Source organism: Vicugna pacos, chromosome 16 (assembly GCF_048564905.1).
Source record: "Vicugna pacos chromosome 16, VicPac4, whole genome shotgun sequence".
NCBI classification, from domain to species: domain Eukaryota; kingdom Metazoa; phylum Chordata; class Mammalia; order Artiodactyla; family Camelidae; genus Vicugna; species Vicugna pacos.
In genome coordinates this window covers 57296693-57324332 of record NC_133002.1, presented here as the reverse complement: position 1 = coordinate 57324332, position 27640 = coordinate 57296693, and the positions used below count along the sequence as shown (strand labels likewise).

At 56.7% G+C, this 27640-nt stretch overlaps 2 protein-coding genes across 2 annotated transcripts; one reads left to right on the top strand and one right to left on the bottom strand.

Moving 5' to 3' along the window:
* Window positions 1-15636: 15636 nt before the first annotated feature.
* On the bottom strand, window positions 15637-18309 carry GPR142 (G protein-coupled receptor 142). The gene is made up of 3 exons (XM_006199519.2): window positions 18190-18309; window positions 17184-17342; window positions 15637-16529 (listed from the first exon to the last, which is right to left on the bottom strand). Exons 1-3 carry the CDS (start codon window positions 18212-18214, stop codon window positions 15658-15660), a joined length of 1056 nt encoding a protein of 351 aa, XP_006199581.1. The 5' UTR covers window positions 18215-18309; the 3' UTR covers window positions 15637-15657.
* A 4527-nt stretch (window positions 18310-22836) lies between these two features.
* BTBD17 (BTB domain containing 17) lies at window positions 22837-27268 on the top strand. The gene is made up of 3 exons (XM_072939524.1): window positions 22837-22921; window positions 24681-24957; window positions 26073-27268. Exons 1-3 carry the CDS (start codon window positions 22837-22839, stop codon window positions 27145-27147), a joined length of 1437 nt encoding a protein of 478 aa, XP_072795625.1. The 3' UTR covers window positions 27148-27268.
* The last annotated feature ends 372 nt before the right edge of the window (window positions 27269-27640 follow it).

Here is a 27640-nt window from a genome sequence, read left to right as displayed (position 1 = left end):
GAGAGAGCCTGTCCCCAGCCTTGCCAACTCAGTGTGTGGTCAAACCTTTGCTGGTTGCCAATCTGCTCGGTGCAAAATGGGAGCTGGGTGCAGTTTTCATTTGATTTCTCTTATTCTAAGGGAGGTTGAGCACCTTTTCTGCAACCCACTCTGTGGCTAGCCTCAGCACCTCTCCCTACACAGCTTTAGTCCATGGCCTTGCCTGCTACCCCTTCTTCAAGATCACGGACCAGATTTGTTTTCTGTCTGCCAGCTTCTTGCTGAGTCATACTCAAGAAGGAAAGGGCAGGTTATTTCTGCCCTGGGAGTCATCCGAGCCACCAGTCCTGGGAAGACCTCGGTCTCTGGCATTCCCTGGGGGCACCCAGCACCCGTGTACTGGATCATTGCACCTGTCAAACCCGGGCCCCCTGGTCCCCCTAGGAGAGATGGGGCTTGCAGGTCAGAATCAGGTTAGACATGTTTGCAAACTCGACATGGAAAGGACCCAGCTTAGAATGTCTTAGAAATTTATTTCGGAGTGGGGACATTTGGAAGGAGATAATGAGTGAAGTCCTAAGTTAAGTGACAGAATGAGATGAAACAAGCTGAGTATGGTAAAGGAGGGATTTAAGTGGTTGGAAAGGACTTTGGGCAGAAGGGGTGGTGAGCCACAGAGAAGGAATTGGGGACATTTGGGGAAGGATTCTCATATGAAATCTCTAAATGCATCTCGCATGACACGCACCCACCGCTGGCTCCTGAGCTCATCACCACCGCAGGCTGAATGCTAAGAGCTGCCTGAGATTGGACGTAAGAGCGCCCCCTTGACTGCACACAGAGGATTCAGGGATCTTGTGTGACCACCTACAAGTATGGGGAGGCCCCATGACCCTCGCTGTCCCTCTCCGAGTGGGTTCTGGGCAACTGTGGGGCAGCCCAGCTCGGGTGGTTGTCATTTAACCTCGAGGCCATCTTGCTCACAGACTGGAAAAACCAGAAGGAGCCAGTGGCTGGATTCTGGGGCCCTGGGGAGTCTGCCACTGTTATTTCCAGACTCAAATCAAAAGCAAATTTGCACTGGAAACCGCTGAGGCAGAGGCATCCTGCAGCCCTCTGAGGCAAAGAGCTGCTGTGGAAGTTTATGATCTCCAGGGCACCTTGACCCCATACGGGAGCTGGGCAGCGGCATCTACAAGCTACAACAGAGCCCAGGCCTGGTGGGCCAGTTCTAGGCCGCACGACTGTCCACAGTCCAGCCTGTCCCCTCGGCTGGGTCTGGGGATCCGGAACCAGACTCCAGATCTGGAGAGCGGGGTGGGGCTCTCTTGTATCTTGGTCTCCACTATGGTCCATTCCAAGGCTCCCCACACTGCTGCGTCAGACAGAGGATGAACGACGGCTCTTTATACCAGCCAAGAACAGAGACTGCCGCCGGCAAAGGAGCGGGCATCCCCAGGCAGCGGGCAGGGTGGGGCCATCTTTCTGCAGGGAGCTTCTCAGAAACTTCTCAACGCCACCTCACAAAGCAGTTTTCAAGAAGTGCAGCTACAGCTGCGCTCCTCCCCCACGCCCTGGCCTCCCTGGGGGAAAAGTACAAAAACTTGAGGTTGTCCCTGAGGCCACCAAGAAATGCTTAATTGCTTTCTGAGAGAGTTGTCATCTCCTTCTGGTGTCCTTCCCCCTCTCCATTACTGCTCCACCTCTTCCCCCATCACTGGAAGCTCTCGCTTAGAGAGTTAGGGCTGAAGATGTGGGCCCCCTGGCTTCATCCCAAAGTAACCAGGAGCCCAGGGGCTGAAGAGCTGCTCACTTCTCCAAATATATTGCTGCGCCACCTTTGCTGAAAAAAAAGAACCCTATGTTTTGGAGGAATAAACGTGCATTTTTCTGTGAGCCAGGCACTCACTGACAGCGGATGGATGGTGGCCCAGACCAGCTGAGTCAGCCGGACTTTGGAGCAAGCAGACAGTGTGAACCGGGGCAGGGATGGGAGCCAGCCAAGGGGAGTGAAATACAGGGCTATTTGGAGGTTTTCATTTCGGGAGTTGAGTCAGCACCTTGTGCAACATGATTCAGGTTGAGGGCCAAGTAGAAGGATGTGTATCATAAAAGGCAGGCTAAAAAGCAGTTTCAAATAGACCCCCAAATGTATAATGGTTGAAATGTCTTAGAAATTTATTTCTTACTCATAACGCACCAAGGCAGGCATTCTTGATTGGCCAGTGGCTTTCCTCCATCTGGTGATCCAGGCTTTCTCCATCTTGGGACTCTGCCATTCCCCAGGGTCCCATTGCCATCTGCATCCAGCTGGCAGAAGAGGAAGGGACGTATGGGGAGAGGCCCACCTTCTTCTTACCACCTTGGCTCGGAAGTGGCGCCTATCACTTCTGCTCACATTCTATTGGTGGACACTCAACACATGGTCACATCTAGCTGCAAAGGCAGCTGGGAAATGTAGTCTCGGCTCCTTAGTGACAACTCTATACTGTGAAAGGGAAAGCAGGGATTTTGATGGACCAGTGAACCATCTCTGCCACAGGATGAAGCACATCATTTAGATCACGGGACCGAGAGAGAGCAATTCATTCTGAGTTTTAAGGAAGAAAAGCCTGGGTCCTGAACTAGGGAGTCCTAGATAACTTGCTGGAAGAGGTTTTGCTTTTGTCAAGGACTGAAAGATCCAACAGTTCAGAGACGGGCAGAAATACAAGAAAAGTTAGCAGAGAAGCAAACATATAAGAAATGTGGCTGATTAGGTCTGAGAAGCTGTGCTCTTCACCCTCAACTGGTCTATCGAGAAATAGTTTGTGCTCAAACTTCCCAGCCCAAGGAGGGGAGCTTGGGCCTTTGACCGAGGCTTCATGGACAAGGATGAGGATGCTTCTCTGTGAAGGAGGGGCCCAGCTGGGGTGCAGGATGAGGCTGCAACCCCAAGGTTAGGGCTGGAATCAGAATCAGGTCTTTTCCTTCTCACCTCGGTTGACATGCATGATCTGGAACCTTCACGTGGAGGCACCTGTGTTAGCTGAGTAATAAGTCACCACAAGCTTAGAGACTTAACAAACCCCATTTATTAGTTCCCAGTTTTGGAGGTCAGAGGTCTGGGGTAGGCCTCTGTTTAGGGTCTGAAGGCCAAGCTCAAGGAGTTGGCCAGGCTGAGCTCTTACTGGAGGTTCTGGGGAAGAATTTGCTTCCATGTTTATTTAAGTTGTAGGCAGAAGGAGACTCAACACTGCACGGAGCACTGTGCCCCTGAGAGCGAGAAATCTGGGTCCTGTGTCCGGAGCTCACTCACTAACAACCCGGACCTGCCTCTCCACACCCTCAACCCCTGCACCTAGGTCTCATGCCCTGAAGAGAGCCCGGAGTTCTCCAGTCTCCCCAGCCTCCTGTCTCCCTGCTCTCTCACACCCCTGTTAGGAAAGGGCAGGCCTGGACACAATGAATTCAGGACTTGGCAGCTCCCCTGGCATTCTCTGGCCCGCCTCCTGGCCACCCAGATGGTGCCCAGCCCGGAGAGGCAGCTCCTCGTTTGTCCCTGTGGATGGTCCATCAGCAGGGAGGGCGGAGGAGAGAGGAGTGAGGAGGGCCTGCTCACTGGGCCTCCTGCGTCCCCCTCCCAGCCTGGACTCATCTTTGCCTCTTGCCTGCCAGCGGGCTCCCTGCTTCCTTGAGGATCTGCCCTTAACGTGCTCCCAGAACTTTCTGTAACACGTTTTTAGCTCCTTTCAATGCCGTTCCTTGTAGCAAGGCCAGGTGGGGAGCCCCCCCGCCCCCTGCCCCCAGCTGGGGCCTTCTCCCCTTCAGCTAGTCAGAAATGTAGGTGTCTGCAGTGAAAACCACGAAAAATATTTTCCTAGCTGCAGGCCTCCCCGCTGGGGCCCTTCAGTGCAGAAGGACCCTTTGTGCAGCCACCTCCTTCTTCCCGCCCGGGAGCTGGCATCTTAGCCCCACCTCAGATTCGACCTTGGTCTCCCCTCCTGTTGGCGAGTTTCAGGGCCAGAGGACTTGAAGAGGCCCCTGTCCCAGCAAACAGCTTAATCCAGAGCTCCCACCGGAAAGCCATCTGCTGGGCCGGCAGCCCTTCCCTTCCCCTGGGGCCCCACGGAGGGCAGCCAGCGGCATGGCGGGGTTCTCCTCTGGCAGCCAGGGGTGCAGGTAGTAGAAGTCCAGGCAGCCCCTCAAGTCCACGGGGCCCAGAGGCTGACTGCAGAGCCGCTGGACAGATTAGCAAAGCAAAGGCACTGAGGTGGGTGTGTAAGCCTGGGCTGTCGGCCCTGCTCAGAACTGCAAAGCTAAAAGGAAACTCTTTGACTGGCCAGACTGTCTGTGATCATTTTTGGACTTGGTGTGTATTTAAAGGATGATAGCGTCCATTTGTCCGGCACTGGGTAGGTGCTGGGAAGCTGACAGCTTGGCTAGAACATGCTTTGGGGGAGTTGCAGGGAGAGATGGGGCCCAGAGGCTGGGAGCCAGGACCCGAAGGGCTGGCCGTGTGGAGGATGCAGAACTTCACCCCGGGGCCAATGGGAAGCCACCAGAGGGCTTTGTGCAGTGACTTTATGCAGAGTCAGGGCTGCCTCTAGAAAGATGACCCTGGCTGCAGAGAGAGGAAGGGACGAGCCTGGAGGAGAGAGGCAGGGGGACCCACGGTTGGAAGCCTGGAGAGGTGACAGAGGTCTGGGGACTGAGGCTCCCTCCCCTCCATCAGCACTGACATCCCCGACTCTGTGCTGAACACTCTATGCCCTGTGCCGAAACTGATTTGGCGCCAAGCAGCTCTGTCACCGAAGGAGAGGTTTAGCTCCCAAGCCCTGTTTCTTTCTGCATTTTCTCATCCTGTCTCCTCTCAGCCCCTCTGGCTGCTAAACAGGTTCCTACTCCCTTTTTTCCCGGACGCCAGCCTCTTTGCATCCCCAGACAGCTTGTGTTCTGTGTTCCTCCTCCGTCTGCCCAGCCCACACAGCACTTTTTCTTTCCTTAGCTTGTCAGGGCCCAAGCCCCCTGTGGGACACCTTTCTAAAGAAAAGAAGGAGGATGGAAGCCTGAAGGAGGCTGAAACGTCTAAAGGCTGTGTGGAGGGCGCCGTCCGCTCCTTTTCACCTGTGGTGAGCTGCATCCGCGCAGGAGTCAGAGGGGCCATGACTGGGGCAGTGAGGGGTCAGTCATCTCCCGGCCCGGCTCAGACTGCCGAGGCACAACCTCGTGTGCCGCGAGCGGGGGGCTAGATGGTCCCGAGGCTCTGGGATTCAGAGGTCTTTATCAGTTGTGTAAACCCCTCCCATGGCCCTGGGAAAAAGCAGAACGAAGCCCTTGGAAAGACCAACAGCCACACCTTTGCTCACCCCACTACTTCTCCCTTCATAGGTGTGGCCTTTCCACCCTGAGGTCAGAGAGGAAATGAGGGTGTAGGGGGAGGAGTCCTGACCTGCCGGGGAATCAGGTGGCCCGGGGGACACAGCACCCACCTGCCGAAAAGATTCCTTCTGCTTATTTCTTTCCACTGGACCAAGGCGCCACCTACACGCACCTGACCAGCGCCACCCAGGGGAGCTGGCCCGAATCCTGGCCTCTCTTGGGCTCAAAGGAATCCGGATCACAGTTGGTTGGGTTAGATTACTCGGGCCAATGCCTCACTTCACAAATGTAGAAACTAGGGCTGGTGGACTCTCAGGGCCAGTGCAGAACACATATGAGCAGCCAGGTCACCTGATGTCCCAGGTCACCTGACCTCCCCCTCACCACCCCCCCGCACATCTGACCTGCCCCATCACCTGACCTCTCAGGCCACCTGACCTCTTCAGTGGCCACGGCCCTTCCCCTGCTGTGTGGTTCTCTCTACACTGAAAGTCACTTTTACTATGTAATGTAATATAATCACACAGTAACTCCTGAGGACAGGGTCAGAGGTCATGGGGCCACCTTAGAATTCTGCCTTCAATAGGGCCTAAGGGCCACCTGATTCCCTGTTCCTACCACCTGGCCATACTCCCAAGCCAGCTCCTGAGAGGAAGTGTCCTTCTCAGCTTTTGGCTGCCCCTCTCACTCGGGGAGGCCAAGTCAGACCCTCCAATACATTGATTGTAACAGTGAGGTGGGTAGGGAGGCGGGCAGAAGCTGGTCCCCTTACCCACAAGTCTCAGCGTGTGGCGTCAGGAGTGCAGAGATGCTTTTGGCATGCCGGAGGAGAGATGGCCAAGAGCGTGACAGTTTTAATGGCCAGCGCCTCTCCAGCCAAGACCCCCCAATCTCTTCTCGCACTTTGACTTGTTTCCCTCGTTGACATCAGAAACATCAGCATGTGTTCTTTTAATAAATATTTATTGAGAGCCTGCTCAAAGTTACTGGCATAGGAGCTGGAGTCTAGCGGACAGGAATCTTGCCGGCAGAAGATCAAAAGAGAAAAATAAAGGCACAAAACCAGTGGGCTCCCATCCAAGCTGTGAAACTTGCTGGCTCTGTGACTTAGACCGGTTGGGTAGCCTTTCTGAATCCTAGTTTGCTCGCCTGAAAAACGGGTGATACTCAAGGGCTGTTGAGAGATGGAATACACAGATGGACAATGGCCAGACCATCTGTAAAAATAGATCCTCTGACCCACAATCTGCAGCAATCAAGCCAGGAAGCTGGCCTGCAGCTATAAGTCAGATTTGCAGGAAATCAGACGACTCTCTCTACCAACGGGTCCACAAAGCCAAACAACAACCCCTGTAGCCATCACCCCAAGGGGCTGGGACTTAATGACTGACAGCTTCCCTAACTCTCGCCCCTGCTTCCCAGTTAGGACCAACCGTATGTACCTCGAGCCGATGACATAGGATGTCCCACTTCTCATGAGCCCCCCAAAAGCTTCCCTGTGCCGAGAGCCTCCAATCAGGGCACTCTTGAGACCTTCCCTTTGTCCCACTAGAAAGCCTTCCCAGTCCCTGTCCCCCTTGTGTCCCTGTCCCATGCAGGTGATCGTGGCTGGCTCCTTGTGTGCCAAAGTCTGGATAAACAGTCTCTGCTTGTTCTCATTTCTTTTGGAGGAAGGTAATTAGGTTTATTTATTCATTTATTTAGTGGAGGTGCTGGGGGCGGAATCCAGGTCCTCGTGCATGCTAAGCATGCGCTCTGCCCCTGAGCTGTACCCTCCCTGCTGCTGCTTCTCATTTGAGTGGGCTTATTTTCCCCCATACTGGGGTCAAAGGAGCCAGGGAATGTGGCTGGATTTGTGAAGAGCCCAGGAATCTAGAAGATTCAAGGTGGAAAAGGTCACCGCTAGGACCAGAGGTGTTCAGGGAAGAGAGGCAGCTCTCTTGACCTCAGCAGCTGACCCTGCTCCAGGCACTGATCTGAGCTCCAGTGTGAGTGGTGCTTGGACCAGCCTCCCTGAGGCCTGCGGCTCCTTACACTCACCTCCTGAGCTCTGCAAGGACAGGCCCCAGTGCCCGGGGCACTAGAAGCACCATTCATGGGAGGGGTGGAGGCCAGGCGACCAGGGTCACTGGGGTAGGGGGTCTCTGTGCTCACCCCAACCATCCTTTCCCTTCAGACACCTCTGGGTACCTCCCCAGAGTCTGGAGGGACACCTATGAATCCCTGGACTCAGGGATGAGCCCCCATGGGCATAAGGTGGTCAGTGGGGCAGGGAGAGAGCTGACGCCCCCAGTTTATGAAGCGGTGGAAACCCAGGGTGTGGTACAGGGATGGTCTTATTGGGGATTAGGTCACAACCCAGACAAATGTATCCTCCTCTCTCTCTATGTCCAGCCTCTTCCACAGCCTTTCTTCTCCCCAGAAGTGCTCCCGGGGCCACAGAGTGGGTGAGCTTTCCCTCCCTCTGTCCTCGAGTCTCTTCCAGACTCAGAGTACCCTGCAGGAGCATCTAGAACCTCCAGCCTGGGCCATCCCAGTGATCTCTTAAGGGGCCTCCAGCCTCCAAACTCATCAATCCCTCCTCTGTCACGTCACCCATGGGACCTTTCTAGAACGTGATCCTAAGAACCTTCGAAGCTCAGCCTACCATCCAGAGAGAGACCTCAGTGCTGACTTCAGCCCACCTTTCCAACTTCATCTCCCACCACTGACAGCCCCCTCTCCCACTCACCAGGCTCTTGCTACCCCAAACTACTCACTGTTCTGTGCCTCCCTTCTAGACCCTTCCATGCTAACTCAAGCATCTCCCTAAGCCTTGCACAATGGTTAGATGTTCAGAACCCAGACAGATAAACAGGCCCAGATTCAGGTCCTGCCGCCCCTACTAACTAGGTGTGTTCTTTAAGCAAATTGCGTTAACTCTTGGATCCTTGGTATGTCCATCTAATAAAATGGACACAATAATTCCTGCCTCCTGGGGGTTATGGTGAGGCGTCTATGAGATGGTGCCTATAAAATATGAAGCCTAGTGCCTGGTACGTGGAAAATGCTCAGAAGATGCTGGCTAGTCTAGGAGATGCTGCTCACGCAGTCAGCTGTGTTTCTCTCTCCTACTCTGAGCTGAGGAGTTTGCCAATGGAAGTGAGCGTAGCTCTTCTCTCATCTAGTCCAACCTCCACATTTTCCAGAGGAAAGAACTGAGCCCCTGGGGTTGGAAATGGCTTTCCCAAGGTCACACAGTGCACTGGTGTCAGAGAAGGGTCCAGAATTCAGGTCCCCTGGGGCCAGCCCCGTGGCCTCTCCACTGTGTCCCACCACAAGACCCGCGCGCCCTTTGCATCAAACCGCAGGGCAGCCCCCGTGCACTCATGTCTCTACTTTTAAAGCCTTCCCCCAGAAGGAATATCAGGTCAAACAGTGTCCTCATAACTCACAGAGAGGGCATTCTGGGGAAGGGGTTTAGGTTAGTTGCCTCCATGAGCGTTCACGACACAGAAGGTTCTCAAAGGGTGGTGCCCCCTTGTCAGAGGAATCCAAACAGACCCAAACTGGTAACCACTGGCATGTCTTGATGGCAGGCAGTCCCTGGATCTTTTCTGGAAGGGCCTGCCGCTCACCCTGGGAAATCGAGCGCCCGTCTCTGCTGGCTGAGCACCAGAGGTGCCGCTACCCCAGGTGTCAGCGGGTGTCAGCGGGTCAGGGAACCCAGTTCTCGGACAAGTGGGAGGCTTTTCTGGATCTGGCTGAGCTGCTCCTTTTGCCCTGGGGACAAGCCCTGGAGCTGAGAGGTCAAGACTTGCAGAATTCTCCTTGGCTTTCTGGGAAGAGCGCAGACACAATTAAAAAACAAACAAGCAAGCGAACAAAACACAGTCCCTGCGAACTCAAAGTCCCAGAGGCCTAGAGACTTGGAGAAATCGGAAAACTTGCTTTATAGGTTTCCACACTCTTAAAGTCAAAACACTCAGCAGTCAGCCCACCTGACAGTTACTTCTCAACTTCGCTCTCCCGAGGCTGGGACCCTTGGACACGCTCCCGACGGAGAATTCAGAAAAACTCTTCTGCTCTGTCCCCACCCCACGTGATGTCTGGTGGCGATGTCTGCTGTCCCAAAGTGGAAATGCAGCTCCCGGCGCTCGCCAGCCATATCACTTCCAGCCACCTCCGGCCAGCCAGGTGGGCACCTGAACCAGAAGGGACACCCTGCCATGGACCGTTCCCATGTTCCCTCGCCCTGACCAGCATGGGGGCTTAGGGCACAGCCATTCCAGCAGGTGGAAGGCGCTCTTCCAGGAAGCCCTCTGCTCCCAGCCCTCTTTTCCATAATCCTCCCCCATCCCTGGGAGACTGGGTCACTCAGTCCTTCTCCCTGGAAGAAGAGCACCGCCCTCTTCCGCCCCTGCCCCCCACCCTGGGGCCTGAAAGTCCTCTCTGAGACCACAGCCTTCCATTAAAAGCCAACTCACACATCCCTGCCCCTTTCCCTCCGCTGGATCCTCTCCCCTCCCCCGTCCCACCCCCACCCTCCGAGGAGCGGTGTGGCAAATCAGGGGCTACAGTGCCAGGGCATCTGGGCATTCCTGTCCCTCAGCCTTGCCCTGCCTGCTAAATATACCTCTAGGAGGAGTCCGGGAAGGAAGCACCACAGACCTCGTTAACTCTTTCACCTCCAGCAGCCACGGAGAGAGGGAGACTGGAGGGGGTGGGGCTGGCAATCTGGTGGGAGGGGCGCCCAATGCCAGGCTGGAGGATCCCCTGGCCAGGCTCAGCTGGAGGCGTGGGAGGACCCGGGGGATGGGGACCTAGGGTCAGGGGTCAGGGTCGCCTGTGGGAAGACCAGCTGTGTCCTCACCACCTCCTCCTGGCTCTTGCCCAGAAGGAGGAAACGGAGATAAAGGAGGGCAGGTGGGGGCTCTGTGGCTTTAACCTCACAGCAGCCGCGAGGCTAAGTTAGTCCTCAGCCTGTTTTCACCAGGGCGACCTGGAAGACGGCCTCAGCTCTTCTTTTAGGGAGAGGGTGATGGAGTGCCAGGTGGGAGGCCCCGCTTCTCCCCAGGGTGGGTCCCCTTTCCAGGCTCCTTGAGCAGAGATACGAAGGCCTGGGGCGGCCTCACACAGGAGGAGGAGGTGGGAGTCTCACGCTGGCTCTGGGTCAGCCCCCATCTTCTCTTCTTTCCAAAATGGCAGGCAAGGGCCCCAGGATGGCGCCTTCAACCTAGGCCTGCCTTCCTGCCTCCAAACGTGCTCCCAGGGCCTCCCCCGGCCCTCCTGGCTAGACAACAGGCAGCATCGCTGGAGCCCCACCCTGGGTCCCCTCCGTCCTGGGTCCCAACTCTGCTCATGAGTCACTGTGGGCTTTGGCAAGCTCCCTCCCTCCTCACCTTCCCTCCATCCTTGTCCTATGGGGCTGAGGCCAAGGCTCAAACTCCCTTAGTGGGCAGGATGCCCAAGTGTCTGCCATGGATGGGAACCGACGGCTGAGGGTGGGGTCCAGGTGGAACCTGGGACCCAGATGCACTGACTGAGACCTTGCGGCTCTGAGCTCAGGCAGGCCTAGCTCCCCGCAGTGGGGAAGGCAGGCCAGCGGGAGGGGCTGGCTGGACCCTGCCCCCGGAGGGTGGAGGGACGAGGGCGGTGAAAGGGCCCTTCACATAGAGCCACACACAGGAAACCTTTCCAGCCACCACCACCATGTGAGAAAACTGCAGTGACCTGCAGCCCCCTGGCTGGCCAACCCCGGCTCAGCGGAAGGACGTGGCCTCGTGGCTTCAGGGTGGAGGAGAGTGACAAGGGGAACAGCTGAGCCCTCCCGCCCAACTGCTCCGGGCTGGCTGTGGGCCCGGGGGCAGGCACAGTTTCTTGGCAATAACTTGGATCTGCCTACAGATCTGGCTTGAAGCCCCGCCCTCGGACTCCCAGGCCTGTCTGTCCATCCCGCCAGTCCTGCAGCGCCCTCTGCTGTCTGAGTCCATCGTGACAGGCCAAAGGTGAACTTGGCCCCGAGACCCTCTGAGGGGCCCCAGCCACCCCACTGGAGAAGGCGACAGGGCTTTGTGGGGGTGGGGAGCCAAGATCCCCATGTCGTGACTCCCTCGTGTCAAAGACAGTCCCGCTGTCCCTGCCAGGCCGTCTCTAACCTGGCCAGCCAAGCGTTTAATACAGTAAATAAGTACACTTTTGCTCTCTCGGGGACCCACTCCCCTGGGCCTCGTTACTGAAAACAGCAGATCCTTCAGCAGCCTGGCGGGAGGCAGCGGGGGCGCTGGGGGAGTGAGACCTCGCCCTGGGAGCCCCCGGGAGCGCTGACAACCAGCTGAGAAAGCCTAGGAATGAGCGCAGAGAGGAGGGAATCTTCGGCAGTGCTGGAAACCTGCGCGGACCTTAAGCCCAACGCAGAATTTAAAAAATGCTGTTGGAAGCAGAGCTATAAAGAGAACACAGGAAACGTGGCAAACAACGTATTTATTCTCCTGCCCGAGAACAAATAAGAGTGATGGAGGGAAAAGGGGGCCAGCTACCCAGTCATGATTAAGAAAATGAAGAAAACGCTTCTGAACGAGAGGGCCAGCTACCCAGTCATGATTAAGAAAATGAAGAAAACGCTTCTGAACGAAAACTGAGACCTATTAAATCAGACTCCCGGAGGCTTCTTGAAGAAAGACATTTGTCTACAGATACTTCTTCATTAGAATTTAATCAAAACCATAAGGACCTTCCAAGAATCCAGGAAGAAATGTTTAAAGATACAAGACTGATGTTGAATCCTGCTACACCAGCCAGAAAGAGGAGAAAAGTGGAGGGACATTTCCTATAAAGCTAAGAGAAAAATTACTTTCATCAAAAACTGGGTATGCAGCCAAACAAACACACCTTTTTAAAATAGCCATCACATTGTGGGCTGAACTGCGTCTCCCGAAATTTATAGATGGAAGCCCTAACCCCCACCCCTGTGCTTGAATTTGAAGAAGTGATTAAGTAAAGATGAGGCCATGAGGGTGCGCCCTAATCCAATCTGACTGGTGTCCTTCTAAGAAGAGATTAGGACACACAGAGGGACACGAGGGATGTGCCCACAGAGAAGAAAGAGTTTGCGAACACACAGAGAGGAGATCTGTGAGCCAAGGGGAATGGCTTCAGAAGACACCAGTCCTGCCCGACACCTTGATCTTGGACTTCCAGCCTCCAGAACCTTAAGAAAATGAATATCTGTTGTTTCAGCCACCCAGTCTATGGTATATGGTGACGGCAGCCCCAGAACACTGATTACACATGGATATAGATACCTGAAAACAACTTGTCAACCAACTGCCAAACTAGCAAAAATCATATATAGACTTGGAAAGACGTGAGGTGCTAGAAAACGAACTGTCCTCAGATGTTAACAAAGGGTTCATGACAGCATCAGGTCCTCTGACAAACTGGAGGGGGGCTGTAAGGAAAAAACTTAGAATTCCGAAAAGGATTTCCATCAGCCAAGATATTTCAGCAGCTGGGTTGGAGGCGGGAAGGGTAACCCACATCCTTGAAGGCTTGTTTTCCTCCAGAAGCCGTTGAGAGTTTAATGATATTTAATGATAAATTAAAGGGGAACAAGAGCAGTTTTGGAGGGGCAGTAATTAGGTTTATTTACTCACTTGTTAATTATTATTATTATTATTTTAATTTTTAATGGAGGTACCGGGGATTGAACCCAAGACCTTGCACATGCTAAGCGCTGCGCTCTACCACTGAGCTACACCCTCCCGCTAAGAGCAGCTTTCAGAATCCTTTTCATGCCCATTTCAGTGGCGTGCTTCTTACAGTCATGATCTCTTCCTGTTATTATTATTCCTGGTGACCAGCGTGTTAAAAAGGCAGTGCTACCTACCTCATGCATCTTATTAGGGAAATATGATATTGGTTCCCTAATCTGATAAGCCCAGGACCAAAAAGTTATAAGTGATGTAAACATCCCTGAAGCTGCCCTTCCTCTAGTCTTCTGCACCTGAGACCACCAAGGTGCCGAGTGGACCGAGGGGAAGGGACCAGGAACCGGCAGACACTGGATCTGAGTCTCGGTGTTTCTCTTGACTGGCTGGTCTTCTTGGGGTCCCTGCACTTACACCCCCTCCTCCTTAAGCAAGGAATAAATGGGTGCACACATCTGTGTGCACGTGCTGGTGCAACAAACGTGGGTCCGCTTGCCCGTGTGTAGTAAAGCCAGTCTACTGACCCCAGGTCATGGTGAAGGAAAGTGCAGTGTTTATCGCCAGGCACCAAGCAAGGAGTCCAGGCAGCTAGTGCTCAAAAGGCCCAAACTCCTTATTTGATATTTTAAATTACACAGAAATATATTTGTTGGAAAAAAGGAAAACAGTCAACAAGACACAATAATAATAGTAATGGAGTCATTAAACAAAGTCAAGGACCTTTGGCTCCTCCTCAAGGGCTGGAGATAATGTTCTGGGCCACAGCCTTTGGGCTGTTTTGCCGAGACTGAAATCCCCACCGGGTGGAAGAAGTTAATTGCGTGCTGCCCACCAGCATGGAGACCCCAGACCTGCTGGAACCAGAAGGTTGATATTGCGGACTCCCGATGACCTCACCACCAAACCCATCATAAGCATGTCCACGAGCTGATCATGCACCCCACAGCCCCCATCCTTCACCTTGTCTTTAAAAACCTTCCCCTGAAGGCCGTCTGAAAATTCAGGCCTTTTTGAGCACTAGCTACCTGGACTCCTTGCTGGGCGCCTGCAATAAACGTGGCGTTTTCCTTCACCATGACCCGGGGGCGGTAGATTGGCTTTACTGCCCGTGGGCGAGACAGGACCCAAGTTTGGATCGCTAGCAGTGGGGGAGTCCACCCCGCCCCAGAACCCCTCAGGGCCAGCCGAGACCTTGCTGTAGCAGAAGAGATGGGACTCACAGGTCCTCAATCCTTTCTCTGAACTCTTGAGAAAAGATGTGTCTCGAATTCAGAACTTTTCAGAAGAGAGGGAGGGACAGTGTGGCTGAGATGAAGTATCAGATGTTGATTCGAGCAGGAACGGAAGAGCAGATCCAAATCCCACCCGCTGAGAGTCTGCAGTGGCGCCTACGCTGCGGGACCGCACCAAGACAGACGTGTTCTTGGATCGGTTCTGGTCAGGTTTTGCCACTGAGTGTGTTTGTGGCAAACTCAGGAAAAATGTTTTGGTTTTCAGAGCTTTTTGGCATTTGGAACTGTGGATAAAGGATTGGGGACCTGCCTTTCCCTCCTTCTGGGTGTGGCTGAAAGTTCCTTTCTGGACCTTCCTGCTGTGGGGAGAAGTAGAGAGGAAAAGTGCATTGATTTTGCACCCACTATGTGCCTGATACACATTGGCTCTTTCGCTTCTGTGACCCTGTTAAGGCGTTGGGTGCTGGTGGGGACCCACTTGGACCTCCCATTCAGGGGAAAGGTCAGTTTAGTGTGATCAAAAAGCAGAAAACAGGCTGCTAATGTGTTTACCCAATGCCTGGAGCAGGTGGGAGGTTCATCCGCTAATCTCGCCCAGCTGCCTCTCCCGGCTGGCGGCACTGGGAGGAGAGGGGCTCGGAGGGGCCCAGCAGAGCCCCTCAGGGTCTCAGATCGGCTGAGCCATCTCCTTTCCTCCCCTTGGTGGAGAAGAGCCTTCTTCACCGGGGAGGTGGGCTCAGGGGCGTGGCTGAGGCTTCCCTTCCTGCTAGTCTGGCCCTTGAGCTAGGCGGGCATTTCCTTTTCAGTCCTAGTCCTCAGCAACCATGAAAGCTGCAGCCCCACGGCTGTTCTGGGGCCTTGAACCTGTGCTGGCTCCATGGTGGGGGAGTTCATCAAAACCATTCCAGGGTGCCTGAGACCCCAGGGGTCACCTCAGAGCTGGGGCACTGAATCTGCTTGAGACCACTCCCTTTCCTGGGCAGCCCTCCCCCATCACTTGGCCCAGCACGAGTGGTTCCTCCAGCCCAGGAAAGGCCTAGAGTCTTGCAGATTTCTTCCTTTCTCCCTGGCTTTGCTACTGGGAGCCAGGGAAGTGATCAACTCAGGGAATGAGAGGTGGGTTCCAGGAAGGGGTGGGCTGGAAACAATTCATATCCATCCATCCATTCATCCATCCATCCATCCATCCATCCATCCATCCATCCATCTATCCATCCATCTATTCATTCAACCAATATTAATTTAGCTTCCTGAGGAGGCACCCTTAAAGGATGGAGCCTTTCCTCTCACCCCTAGATTGCAAAGTAGGGTACCAATAAAGTTTTGTGGGCACAACCAGAAAAACCCCAGTACCTCTGGCCGTGGGCCACCCCAAGCTCCCTGGTTGGGCTCCTCCTCTACAGTTCTGTCCCTTTAGGGAGTCCTGGGGGCTTCAGCACAGGCTCCGCCGCTGTGCCCACTGGCCGTGATCCCAGGGTGCAGGGAAGGTGGGCGTTGTGGATGACCTCTCGGACAGTGGCCCGGAAAGTTCTGCTGACAAAGCAGTAGAGGCCAAAGTTGACTGCTGTGTTGAGCATGGCCACCATGTTGGCCACGTCCAAGGCCAGGTGGACCCTCCAGTCCCGGTAGACGGGGGCCACGTACAGGTGGTAGAGAATGACAAAGATCCGAGGTGCCCAAAGGAGGGCGAAGAGCGTGGTGACACCCAGAAGGATGGCGGTGCTCTTGCCCACCCAGGGCCGCAGCCCGCTCTGGCCCCTCCTCCGTAGCCTGCAGACGATGGCCAAGTTGGCAACCAGGAAAACGCCGCAAGGGATGAAATAGACAATGAGGCAGTGAGCCCACTTGAGGACCTCATCCATTGTGCTGGGAGGGTCTGCATCCCTCCACACGTCCAGCCACCAGTAGAAGGGGATGCCGGTCAGAAGGGCAGCACCAAGGACAAAGGCGATGGCCCGGTGCGTCCGGCCTGGGGACGAAGTGGCCCGATGGTGCAGGGGGTGGCACAAGGCGCTGTACCGGTCAATCGTGAGCAGGACGGCGATCCAGACGGAGGCATGGTTGGCAGCAAACTCCAGGATGTTAGCTGTGCGCACCACGGCCTGGGGCACCTCCCGGGCCAGCACAGCTCCCTGCAGGAGGAAGCCCACGAACACGATGACCACCTGGGTGACGATATCCGAGGCTGTGAGTGCCAGAAGGTAGTAATAGGAGGCCTTCCTGGTCCTGGTGGCAAGGCGGGCCAGTGCCACTGTGGTCAGGAGGTTGACTGACAGCAACCAAGGTCACGGAGGGGAGAAGTCAGAGGTGTTAGCTGCTCAGATTTGCTTTCTCATCGTCCCTCCCCACCTGCTGGCTCTAGCTTCTCTTTTCCTCTTTCCAGACCCTTCTTAAAACTGACTTGGTCAGGAAGGCTGAGCGGATCAGCCCTGCCCTGTCCAGCCATACACTCCAGGCCACTGTCTTCACCCAGGAGCGAGGACTCTGTCTAACGCACTGGCTTCCCTGGCGACAGGAAGGGGTGGGCAAGTCCCCATTTCCACCTGTTCTTTCCTGCATCCCCCCGCCACCCCGACCCCCAGCCCTCCTCTCTGAAGGCGGTGGATGGTACAGGAAGCTTTCAGCGCAGATGAGGGCAGTCCTACATGAACTCAGTCATCCTAGGAGAATGCCCACACCTGGGGGGTAAAGGGGGCTGCCTGCTCTGGTGAAATCTTGGGTTTAATTATTGAGTACCCCAACTCTCGGCCCCTCACGTTTACCCATCACTATGCTTTGCTCCCCAGTGACCCAGAAAGGCAAGAGGATCCTTGGGGTCTATGATCCTGGGTCTCAGGGGTCAGCACAGAGGATCAGCACCCATTGAATGAGGACCCCAATTTCTGGCCAACCCCAAGACTCCAGACCCCAGCTCCCCACTCACCAGGCAGCCCCAGGCCCAGCAGGATGCTATAGTAGACGACAGGGATGACGCCAGCCACGCACGGGGACCTCTCTGGGGTCTCCGGCCAAGGGCTTCCGAACGCCTGGCTCAGCTCACTGCCATTGGGTGTGGGCAGCAGGGTCCCTCGTGGCTGGCCAGCTAGGAAGGGCGGAAGGGTGGGTTAGAGCATTTGGTCTCTTCCCAGCCTGGTCTGGCAGCAGCCCCACCTTGACCCTGACCCTGAGGTCTTTATTCACCCCTGCTCCGTGCAGACCCCCGGTCAGGCCCAGCCAAATGGTAGCCCCTGTTGCCAAGTCCACCCTGCCCCAGTCCACCCCCTCAGTGGCCTGGCTCCCCCACTGATGGGAAAAAGTATTCAGCTGGGTTTCTGGCTGTCATAGAGATTATTCCTCCATCGCATTCCTCCTGGTGGAGCTTCAGCCTGGACAGCAGGGCCCTGAAACAGGCTGCTTGTCGCTGTAGGTGGGTGGGGAGGGCGCTTCTGAAACAGGGGTTCCTGAGCTCCCTCCAGGCAGCCGGAGCCAGGGCATCTGGAGTGGGGCTTGAGCAGCTGTGTGTTTCAGAAGCATCTTGGGTGATCTGGACTCAGGTAACTCACAGCAGCAGCGCTGCTCTATGAAGCAGCCACCCCCTCGTTAAGGAGAACTGTTTCTAGGTTCCTCTCCTTTCTATACTAAAGACCACCCGCCTTCTGGTACCACTGGAGCTGGAAGGGCCCTGATTTTCAGATGGGGCAGCTGAATCAGGAAGGGTAAGGTGACCTGCCAGCGATCACACACAGCTGGCTTGGGACCAGTCTGGGATGCCGGCAGCCACGTGCTCTGGACCCTGCCCCTCCTCAGCCCACACTTAAGGACTTTAGGTTTCACCTTCCAGCTTTTGATTTTTTTCCCATCTGCTTCAAGCTCCCCATCCCAGGCCTCCAGATTCCTTACTGGCCCTTCCATCTTACGCTCCCTGCCCACCCCCGTCCTAGATGCTTTACCTGTTGCTGGTCCCTCAAGCCTCATGCTCCTGGGTCACCCTCTGGCCTTTTCTGGGGGTTCTCTGCTGCTCCCTCCCAGCATCACCAGCTCTCCAAGTGGTTGTTCGCCCCACAGTTCTGCCAGCGGTGCTGAGCTGGCGGCAGTCGGTGCAGAGAGGTGGGGTGGTGGGAGGAGGGAGGAGGAGGAGGGAGAGGGTGGGGCTGAGGCTGAGGGGAAAGAGCCCGTAACATAGACGCGGCCTGGAGCAGACGAGGATTGTGTGAGTGCACAGGCAGGGAAGGGGTGAGGCTGGGAGGGAGGCCTTGGGGAGAGGGCAGCATCGGGGCTCTGGAGAGGCTGCCTCGTGCTCCAAGAGCACTCTGGGAACTGGCCTGGGCTCAGTCTGGCAGTCACATCCTGGTGGGGAGGACTCTGGGGGCAGGCAGAAGCATCCCAGGGAATGACTCTATGGACTGCAGAGAGGAGTGGGGGAAACCAATGCCAGGGAGGGAGAGGTGAGGCTGCCCTGGGCAGGGCCCACATCTGGAGAGAGACCTCATGGGCCAGGTTTGAGGGTGTCTGCTCTGCAGTGGCTGTGGGTAGTGGGACAAGAAGGAGGCTCCCGAGGGGCTGCTGGCCTGGAAGGATGGCAGGAAGCTGTGCGCCGAGCCAGCCGTGACCGCCAGAAGTCTGACCAGGCTGCCAGCAGCGCTGGGAAACCAAGACCCAGTGGCCCCCTGCAAGCTGTTGTTTTCCTGGCCCTGGTGAAATGGACCATCCTTCAGAGAATATCAGTCACTGGCAAATAAACACCATCCGGCGCAGCCAGCACTCCGGAGAGGCTGGAATCTGCGCCCAGCCAGCTCCCCCACCCGACGCCGGCAAGAGTGACCATTGCAGCCCACAGTGAGCACCCAGGACACTGTGTGGATTGACTCGGAGGAGAGCTGAGGCCCAGCCTGGAATCACGTCCCACGCTCGCTCTCTGGGAATGTCGCAGAGCCGGTTTCCAGGCTCCCTAAGTTAGATCCCACCTCTGGGGCTGGAGCTACCTGGACTCCCACCTCCAGCCCCACCTCCGCACCCACGCTGGGCACTCAATTTGCTGCCCCCTGGTGGCCAAGTCCTGACCCTGCAGGCCTCCGAGAGCCTGCCTTTGGCCAGGTCCCCTGACCGCACGGTGGGACCAGAATAGGCAAGACCCACTCAGGTCCCCAGGCAGAATGTATGCGACTCCAGCTCCAGAGAGTTCAAGTAGCACAGATAATTCCTCAGGGTGCCACCTCCCTGCACCGGGAGGCTGTGGCTGGGCAAGGACCCACTTACAGCCATGGGTGAGGGTCTCTGCCAACACTTCCTGAAGACCTATCCTGTCCTACACGTGGCACCCTTGAAGCAGCCCCACAGGCTAACTCTGGTCACCTCTGTTTCACTCAAGGGGAGATCGAGGCTCAGAGATGTCCAGCAACTAGGCTAAGGCCACGGAGCTAGTACGTGGCAGTTTGATTTGAATTCAGTTTTGTCCCTCCTCCAGAGCTCCAGAAGAGCAGGCGTTCAGGCAGCGAGAGGCCACTGAGAGCTCAGGCTTTATGGAGGAGCAGAAGCGGGTCCGGTGGACAGCACTCCGATGGGGAAGGCAGTCCAGTCGAGGGAGCAGCATGACGGAGGTGCTGAGGAGGACAGTGACGGGACAGCCTGGCTTCAGGGGAAACTTTCAATGGCGTGTGTGTCAGTTTCTTCCGGGAATGAGTCCTCCTTGTTTATTACTGCTATGCCCCCTAGTACACGTGGCCTGGGACCTAAACTCACGAGTCCTGCTTCCCCAGGCTCAATGTTGGAGGGCACCAGAGCTCAGGAAGGGAGACGTCACAGGCGGAAGGGAGGCCGCAGCCTGGGTGGGGCTGGGACTGCGAGCCCGCCCCTCCCAGGTGGGTATTACCAGGGTCCTGCACCTGATCACCTACTCTGCAGATTCAGAAACTCGGCAGCCTGCCCCAAGCTTGCTGTTTCAGCACTAGAGATTCCTTGCCCCAAGGGGATCATTTCTGGCTAGTGAAATAGCTTCCCAGAAAAGACAGTACGGGGCTGTGGAAAGAAATGTCAAGCAGAAAAGCGGCATTTGAATCCCGGTGCTACGCTTTCTGGGTCGTGAAACCTCAGACGGGTTGCGTGGGGGATGAATACTCCTGTCTTGGGCTCGGGTGGGAAGTAACACATCTCTCTGGGAATTGTTCAGGCCCAGACTTGCTCTCAAGGAATTAGAGTTTCCAGATCCACAGGGCAAAATAAAATGGACTGCCTCAGACCTTCCATCTCCAAGATTGTGCAGGGCAGACGCCCTCTCATCTCTCTTCAGCTCCAAGACTTTCACATACATCACATGCACATACATGCATGCACATGCATGCACACATAAACACCACACACACACATACACACCACACACACATACACACCACACACACATGCACACCACACACACACATGCACACCACACACACACTCCAGAAACCCTTGGATTAAGAAAACGAGAACAGAGAATGCCTATTCCTGGAAAGCCAGTTTCTAAATCATTAGAGGAGTTTCAGGGAAAACAGAAGTTAGAAATAGTAAGATGGGGTCCTCTCAGGGACAGGGAGTCAGAGGTGACCCTCCTGGGTCTTCTTGATAACCTGGAGCCTCCCCGACCCCTGAACCCTTGAAATGCCAATCATCTAACTCTAGTAGGCAGATCGTCACTTGGGGTGCACCTGACAATCACCGGGATGCTCAGAGAACACAGTTGCCCTGGCTCCCAGTTGAAGCGTGGGAGATCCCACTGCAGATGGGCTACACTTCTAGACACTGATGCAGAGCCTCAAAGAGGCTGGAGTTAAGAAGCGTGTTTACCGAAAGACCGTTTTCAGAGTAGTGGGTTCTTTTCTCATTATGTTTTTATCAACAATAACATTCCTATCGAAAAGCCTTGTGCATGGAAGCCGGGATGGATTCAGAGGCCCAGCCCCCTGTCACACTCAGGCTCTGTCTCGCTGGGCTGGGCCAGGGAGGTGGTGCAGCCCACGGGAAGGTCAGGCGGGCAGCCAATGGGCAAGGGATGGGGGATCTGGACAAGGGGAGCCAGGCGTGAAGGTCAGGGCAGCCGGGAGGGGTTTCCACTGGGCTGGACAGCTGCGTCTCTGCCAACCCGGACGAGGCAGGTGCCAGACCCAATTCCTGCTCTCTCTGCGGCTCCAGAGAGGGGGTGGAGCTGGTGGGTCTCTGTGCCAGCGGGGGGCTGAAATCAATGCATCGAGCTGGTCCCTGGGATCCAGAGAGCAAAGGAGGGCAGGCTCTGACCCACCCCCGGTTAAGGACCTAGCCTCGGGAGAAACTCTGAGGCAGATCTCTCGGGTGACCCCCCACTTCAATTCATCAACTTCAAGGGACGCTCCCATGAAGATCTGGGCCAGGCCCTACTTTCTCCTGGAAAAGGTGAGGCCTCACCAGTACCCGGCCACGGCCACCCAGACTCCCCCTGGGCTCTAGACCCCACCCTCCTCTCTGTTCCTTTGTCCCCAGGTGAGCACGCCCTGCACTAACCCAGCCGGGGCTGCCGCTGAGCTCTCGGCCTCGGGTTTCCCGACTGTCGGGGTGGGTGCTGGGTCTGCTGTGTGTCTCCTGGGAACTCAGAGGTGGGAAAAGTTACAGAAGGAAGTTGGACAGAAGCTGGTAAAAGAAGCCTTCCAATGAGGCGAGCCAAGAGGCTTGGGAGCACTTGGGAAGGTGAATTAAAGGTCAAGAGTGGCAGGGCTTCTGCAGTCCCCATGCGCGGGTTTGGGCTGGTCAAGGCAGGGTGTGGCTGCCTGCCGAGGAGCAGCCTCCAGCAAGGCGGCCAGCCCTGCTCTGGGCGGAGGTGCACAGGGAGGCGTGCAGCTGCTCCATGCCCAGCCCTGCCATCTTAGCTCACCTTGACTCTGGGGGTGCGGGTGATCGTCACTGTCCCCGTCTCCCTAAAAGCCCATCACTTTCCCCAGAGCATGAAAGGAACATTCTTCAGCAAAGAACATGAAAATGATACCACTTGCCCGGTGAGCCCCTGTTTGAGACCTTTGTCCTCCTTTCTGGAGAGCTAGCCCACCCCAAAATGGGAGAGGGGGAGGGGTGGGAGCCTGAGCCTCCACCTCCCTCTCCTCTTCCAGTCCTCTCCTTTGCAGCTGGCTCACCAAGATGCTCCGGCCCCGATGCTGCCAAGTGTGCTCCGTGCCAGGATGGAGGCTGCGCCTGGGGACCAGGGGAGGGGTCTGGGGACCCTCTAGGCTGGTGGCCGCCGGTGGTCCTAGAGCCCTCTGCCTGCCCTCTGGAGGGCCTTAAAACTCCCAGGAGAGGGATGACCGGCTCTGCTGGGTGGTAGGAGAAGTGGGGGAGGGTGCCGGATCTGTTCCCCTCAGGGGCCCGCGGACAGCACAATAGCCCCTGGGGCTGCTGCTCTCTGGCTTAAGTGGTTGCCTGGGCAACAGCTGGGGCCAATTTCCACCAATCCATGGCAGAGGCTGGGTGGGGGGAGGGAAGCTGGCCGGGAAAGGGGGGTGCCGTCCCCTTGAGCTGGATCGTATATAAGGAGGAGGGATGTGAGCAGAGTGGTCTGGGCTTTGCAGTCCCTCCAGCGGGCGTGGAGGCCGGGCACAAAGATGCTTAGGCTGGGCTTCGCCAAGCCTGGGTCCTGGGCCAGCTTCTGGGCCATCCTGACCTTGGTAGGCCTGGCTACTCGTGCAGGTGAGTGGGCAGTGGGCAGGGAGGAGGGGCAGATCCTTCCGGCCCTAGTTGCACACAGCCGGGAGGGGGAGCTATCCAGCTAGCCAGGACGAGCACAGGATTTGATCCTACAGCTTTGTGGAGGAGGGCAGCCTGCCTCCGAGGGGAGGAGAGCTGAGCAGGCAGGCAGGGGTCTTTACGACCAAAAGGTCCTTCCACTGTTCATTGTCCCAGGCAGCTGGCCCAGGCAGAGGCGGGCAGGATGCCGCCAGCATTCAGGTCCTTCAAAGTGACAGCTTGGGGAGGCAGGGCTGTGAAATTAACCACGGGCTCCTCTCTCACCCTTTCTTCCTCCCTCTGCCTCCCTCTTACCCACAGATGCTCCGCTGTCCTGTGCGCCTTCTCCCTAGTAGCCCAGACGGGCCCCAGGCCCGTGTGTGTGTGTGTGTGTGTGTGTGCGCGTGTGTGCAGGGGGCAGCGGGGTGGGGGTGAGGGAAGCGGCTGTCCATCTGCTGCTGTCAGCTCCTCACACCGCGCTCGGCTTGGGGAAGCTGCTGGCAGTGTTTTCTGTCACTAAATTTTCTGTAACTGAGTGTGTGTCCCTATCTGACCCTCACGGTGTCCCTGGAAACACAGGAGAAGGGCCCAGTGCGCCTAGCCCGGAAGCGGGGGCACCAGCCTCAGCCCACAGGTACCCGGAGCGTTCCAGTCCAGTCCCTGCCCACCCTCTGTGCTTTCTCTGGTTCCCTGCCGGAGACCGGGACCCAGGAAGGCAGCTGGGCCTGGAAACAGCTTCCCCTGTGTGCTACAGCCTCCTCTCATGCTCTGCCCCTCCCCTACCACTCAGGGCTCCGACCTCCAACCCTCTCTCCCCTCCCAGCACACCAAGCCCATCCTCTTCAAGGGCCTTTGTGGGGCTGGTTCTCAGCCTCTGACTGGCTCCTTCCCATCACTTCCGTAGGGAGCCTGTTTCTGATTTCTGCACTGAAATGAGCCCCCACTCTGCTACTATCACCAGCCTTATTTATCTCAATCTAAAATTAGACAGCAGAGGGGAGGGTATAGCTCAGTGTTAGGGTGTATGCCGAGCATGCATGAGGTCCTGGGTTCAATCCCCAGTACCTCCATTAAATAAACAGATAAACCTAATTACCTCCCCCTGCTAAAAAAAAAAATAAAACTAGACTGCTTATTTACACGATTACTAGTGTACTTCTTGCCTGTCTAATAAGATAACTTGTGCTTTTATGAGTGTAAGGAGCTGGCTTGCTTTTGTTCACTGTGATAGTCCGAGCTCCCAGCAGTGTCTGGCTTGTAGCAAGTGCTCAATAGACATTCGTTAGTGAAGGCGCTGCTTTGGACAACTCTTTCCAGGGGTTAGGTGGACAGTTCTTCAGCAGGTGAGAGGAGTGGGGACCAAGAGTTTCCTCAACCCTCGCCTGCAGGTCTGGCACCAGTGGAGACCAGCTTTGGATAGTTTATCCCATGCTGATTCAGGACCTCTTCCTGTCAGAATCCACCCCCCCTTCCAAGAGCATCCTCTCAGGGTCTGCTCAAGGTCAGGTTCACAAGCTCCCCCACCCAGGATGTGCTTGTGTGCACACACATGCATCCAGGCACCTCATGGGCACAAACAGGTGAGCACACAGCCTCCCCAGGCCCACCCGTCCTCTGCCCACATCCAACCACACACATCTCCAGCTGGTCCCTCTGCAGCCCCAGAATGCTGCCCGGGATCCAGGTGCCTTCTCAGGCTGTGAGGTGTTCCTTCCTCCTGCAGCCCACAAAACTGATGTCGGCGGGGAGTCAACGGGCACCTCCATCAACCACTCCCAGATGCTGCTGCAACGCTTACAAGAGCTGCTGCGGCAGGGCAATGCCAGCGACGTGGTTGTGCGGGTGCAGGCCGCGGGCACCGACGAGGTCCGAGTCTTCCACGCCCACCGCCTGCTGCTGGGACTGCACAGCGAGCTGTTCCGGGAGCTGTTGAGTAACCAGAGCGAGGTGGTTTTGCAGGAGCCCAGGGACTGTGCTGCCGTCTTTGACAAGTTCATCAGGTGGGGAAGGAAAAGAGGGAAGATTTCATCCCTTTCCAAGCCCCTGGCTTCTCCACTCACTGGGTCACGGAGGCCCCGGCTTGTAGCAAACATCATGTCCATTCCCTAGAGGTCACTAGGATGACTGTGCAACCACCTCCTTCCCTTCTCCCACCGCCCTCTTGCAAAGTGCAGTGTGACTCCCCTGCCCTTGCCTGTAAGCTATATGTGGTTTGATGTCGGATACCAAATGCTCGCAGAGCTGTTTCCAGACCTGGCCTTGAGAGCTTTTAAAAACTAGATTCCGGGGCCCCACTCTGGATCCTGGGCTTCACGACTCGGGTTGGGTCAAGCAATCATTTCTTATTCTAATGTCTCCGTGTGGTTTTGGTGTCTGGTCAGGTCTTGAACCACAGGGCGAGGGAACGGAAAAGTTTAGCCAGTTCCCTCCCCCATCTCCTACCTCCTGCTAGTGTGCTGCACAGAGGGCACCATTCACACTATAGTCTGAGAAATTTGCCCTGTCTTAATGGCTTAGACAAGGTGGCTGCAGAATTCCCTTCATTGCTTCCAACCTCCAGGCAACAGGAAGAGGGATAACACGGAAGGGCCAAAGGCTCTTCCCTGACCTCAGTCAGTTCTATTTAACCAGCCTTCCCCCAATCCCACTCTGTGCCTCTGTGCACCTCTCATTGGCTAGAATTTAGTCATGTGACCACACTCACTCTAAGGGAACCTGGGAAACATCTTTTATTTCCAGAGGCCCACAGCGAAGCTAAATGGCGTGCCCACTCTCCTGGCAAGTAACTGGCAGAAAATGAATCCGAACCCAGATTGTAAACCTGGCAATGGCAGAAGCCATGTCTCGCTTGTTCTAGCACAGAGCTCGGCACCCAGTTGGTGCTCAATAAATGCATGCTATTTCCGTGTCCCCACGAGAAAGGGAAAAAGGCCGTGAAGTAGGAATGAGCCATGAGAAGAAAAGACAGGAAGCCTCAGGGCCCACTGTTCTGTTGGTGCCCCGGACCCCGAAAGCTCTCCGCCCAAGGCTGAGTGCCCTCTGGACTCAGAGAGCGGCTCTGGGTGGGGTCGGGGCGTGAGTGGCGGGGTGCCTCATCTCTGTGCCTCTCTCGCAGGTACCTCTACTGCGGTGAGCTGACCGTGCTGCTAGCGCAAGCCATCCCCCTGCACAAGCTGGCCACCAAGTACGGGGTGGCCTCCCTGCAGCGGGGCGTGGCCGACTACATGCGCGCGCACCTGGCGGGCGGCGCGGGCCCGGCGGTGGGCTGGTACCACTACGCGCTGAGCACCGGGGACGACGCCCTGCGCGAGAGCTGCCTGCAGTTCTTAGCCTGGAACCTGTCGGCGGTGGCGGGGAGCGCCGAGTGGGGCGCCGTGAGCCCCGAGCTGCTGGCACAGCTCCTGCGGCGCTCGGACCTGGTGCTGCAGGACGAGCTGGAGCTATTCCACGCGCTGGAGGCGTGGCTGGGCCGTGCGCGGCCGCCACCCGCGGTGGCCGAGCGGGCGCTGCGCGCCATCCGCTACCCCATGATCCCGCCCGCGCAGCTGTTCCAGCTGCAGGCGCGCTCGGCCGCCCTGGCGCGCCACGGCCCGGCGGTGGCCGACCTCCTGCTGCAGGCCTACCAGTTCCACGCCGCCTCGCCGCTGCACTACGCCAAGTTCTTCGACGTCAACGGCAGCGCCTTCCTGCCCCGCAACTACCTCGCGCCCTCCTGGGGCGCCCCGTGGGTCATCAACAACCCGGCCCGCGACGACCGCAGCACCAGCTTCCAGACGCAGCTGGGCCCGAGCGGCCACGACTCCGGCCGCCGGGTCACGTGGAACGTGCTCTTCTCGCCGCGCTGGCTGCCCGTCAGCCTGCGGCCCGTCTACGCGGACGCCGCGGGCACCGCGCTGCCCCTCGCGCGCCCGGAGGATGGCCGGCCGCGGCTCGTGGTCACGCCGGCCAGCAGCGGCGGCGACGCGGCGGGCGTGAGCTTCCAGAAGACGGTGCTGGTGGGGGCGCGCCAGCACGGCCGCCTGCTGGTCCGCCACGCCTACAGCTTCCACCAGAGCAGCGAGGAGGCCGGCGACTTCCTGGCGCACGCCGACCTGCAGCGGCGCAACTCCGAGTACCTAGTGGAGAACGCCCTGCACCTTCATCTCATCATCAAGCCAGTCTACCACACCCTCATCCGGACCCCCAAGTAGCCAAGCAGGGCTGGGGATGAGTTGCTCGGCGTCCCTGACGCCTCTGGATCCGGAAATAAAGGCTCAGCATAGATGGTCCAGAGAGACTGGGAGTGGCACGGCCAGTGGCCAGGCACTGGCAGCTTTGGAGCCGGGTGGAATCCAGGTGAGGGGTGGTAGACCAGATGCCTGGTTTCAGGAGCTGATTTCAAGCTGACTTGAAAGTGATGCTCTTGGTAGAATAAACCGATGCTCAGAGAGGTAAGGGGATGATTAAACCACCCAGTTCCTGAGTGAAAACAATCCAAAGAGGGTCCCACAGGCTGGGGGCTCTCCATCTTGTATTAGCTCCCCTCCCCGCCACAGAGAGCCTCCTACCCCCACACGGAACAGGGCAGGTAAGAGCATCCAAATAGGGTACTAGGTACCCCTCATGGGAGCTTTCTCACCTTGAAGCGGAGGGGCTTAGCTGAACAATTTCTGAGCCTGGACTTTCAGGGGGTAACCACCTCAT

What these genes read in the sequence shown, in the direction of transcription:
- GPR142 (XM_006199519.2), bottom strand. Translation starts at nt 18,214, where the DNA reads ATGAGGCTTGAGGGACCAGCAACAG. An exon ending in GCTTGAGGGACCAGCAACAG is followed by an intron (nt 17,343 to 18,189) that starts GTAAAGCATCTA and finishes CGCCCTTCCTAG; the next exon opens with CTGGCCAGCCACGAGGGACC. An exon ending in GCTGGGCCTGGGGCTGCCTG is followed by an intron (nt 16,530 to 17,183) that starts GTGAGTGGGGAG and finishes GGTTGCTGTCAG; the next exon opens with TCAACCTCCTGACCACAGTG.
- BTBD17 (XM_072939524.1), top strand. Translation starts at nt 22,837, where the DNA reads ATGCTTAGGCTGGGCTTCGCCAAGCCTGGGTCCTGGGCCAGCTTCTGG. An exon ending in AGGCCTGGCTACTCGTGCAG is followed by an intron (nt 22,922 to 24,680) that starts GTGAGTGGGCAG and finishes TTCCTCCTGCAG; the next exon opens with CCCACAAAACTGATGTCGGC. An exon ending in GTCTTTGACAAGTTCATCAG is followed by an intron (nt 24,958 to 26,072) that starts GTGGGGAAGGAA and finishes CCTCTCTCGCAG; the next exon opens with GTACCTCTACTGCGGTGAGC.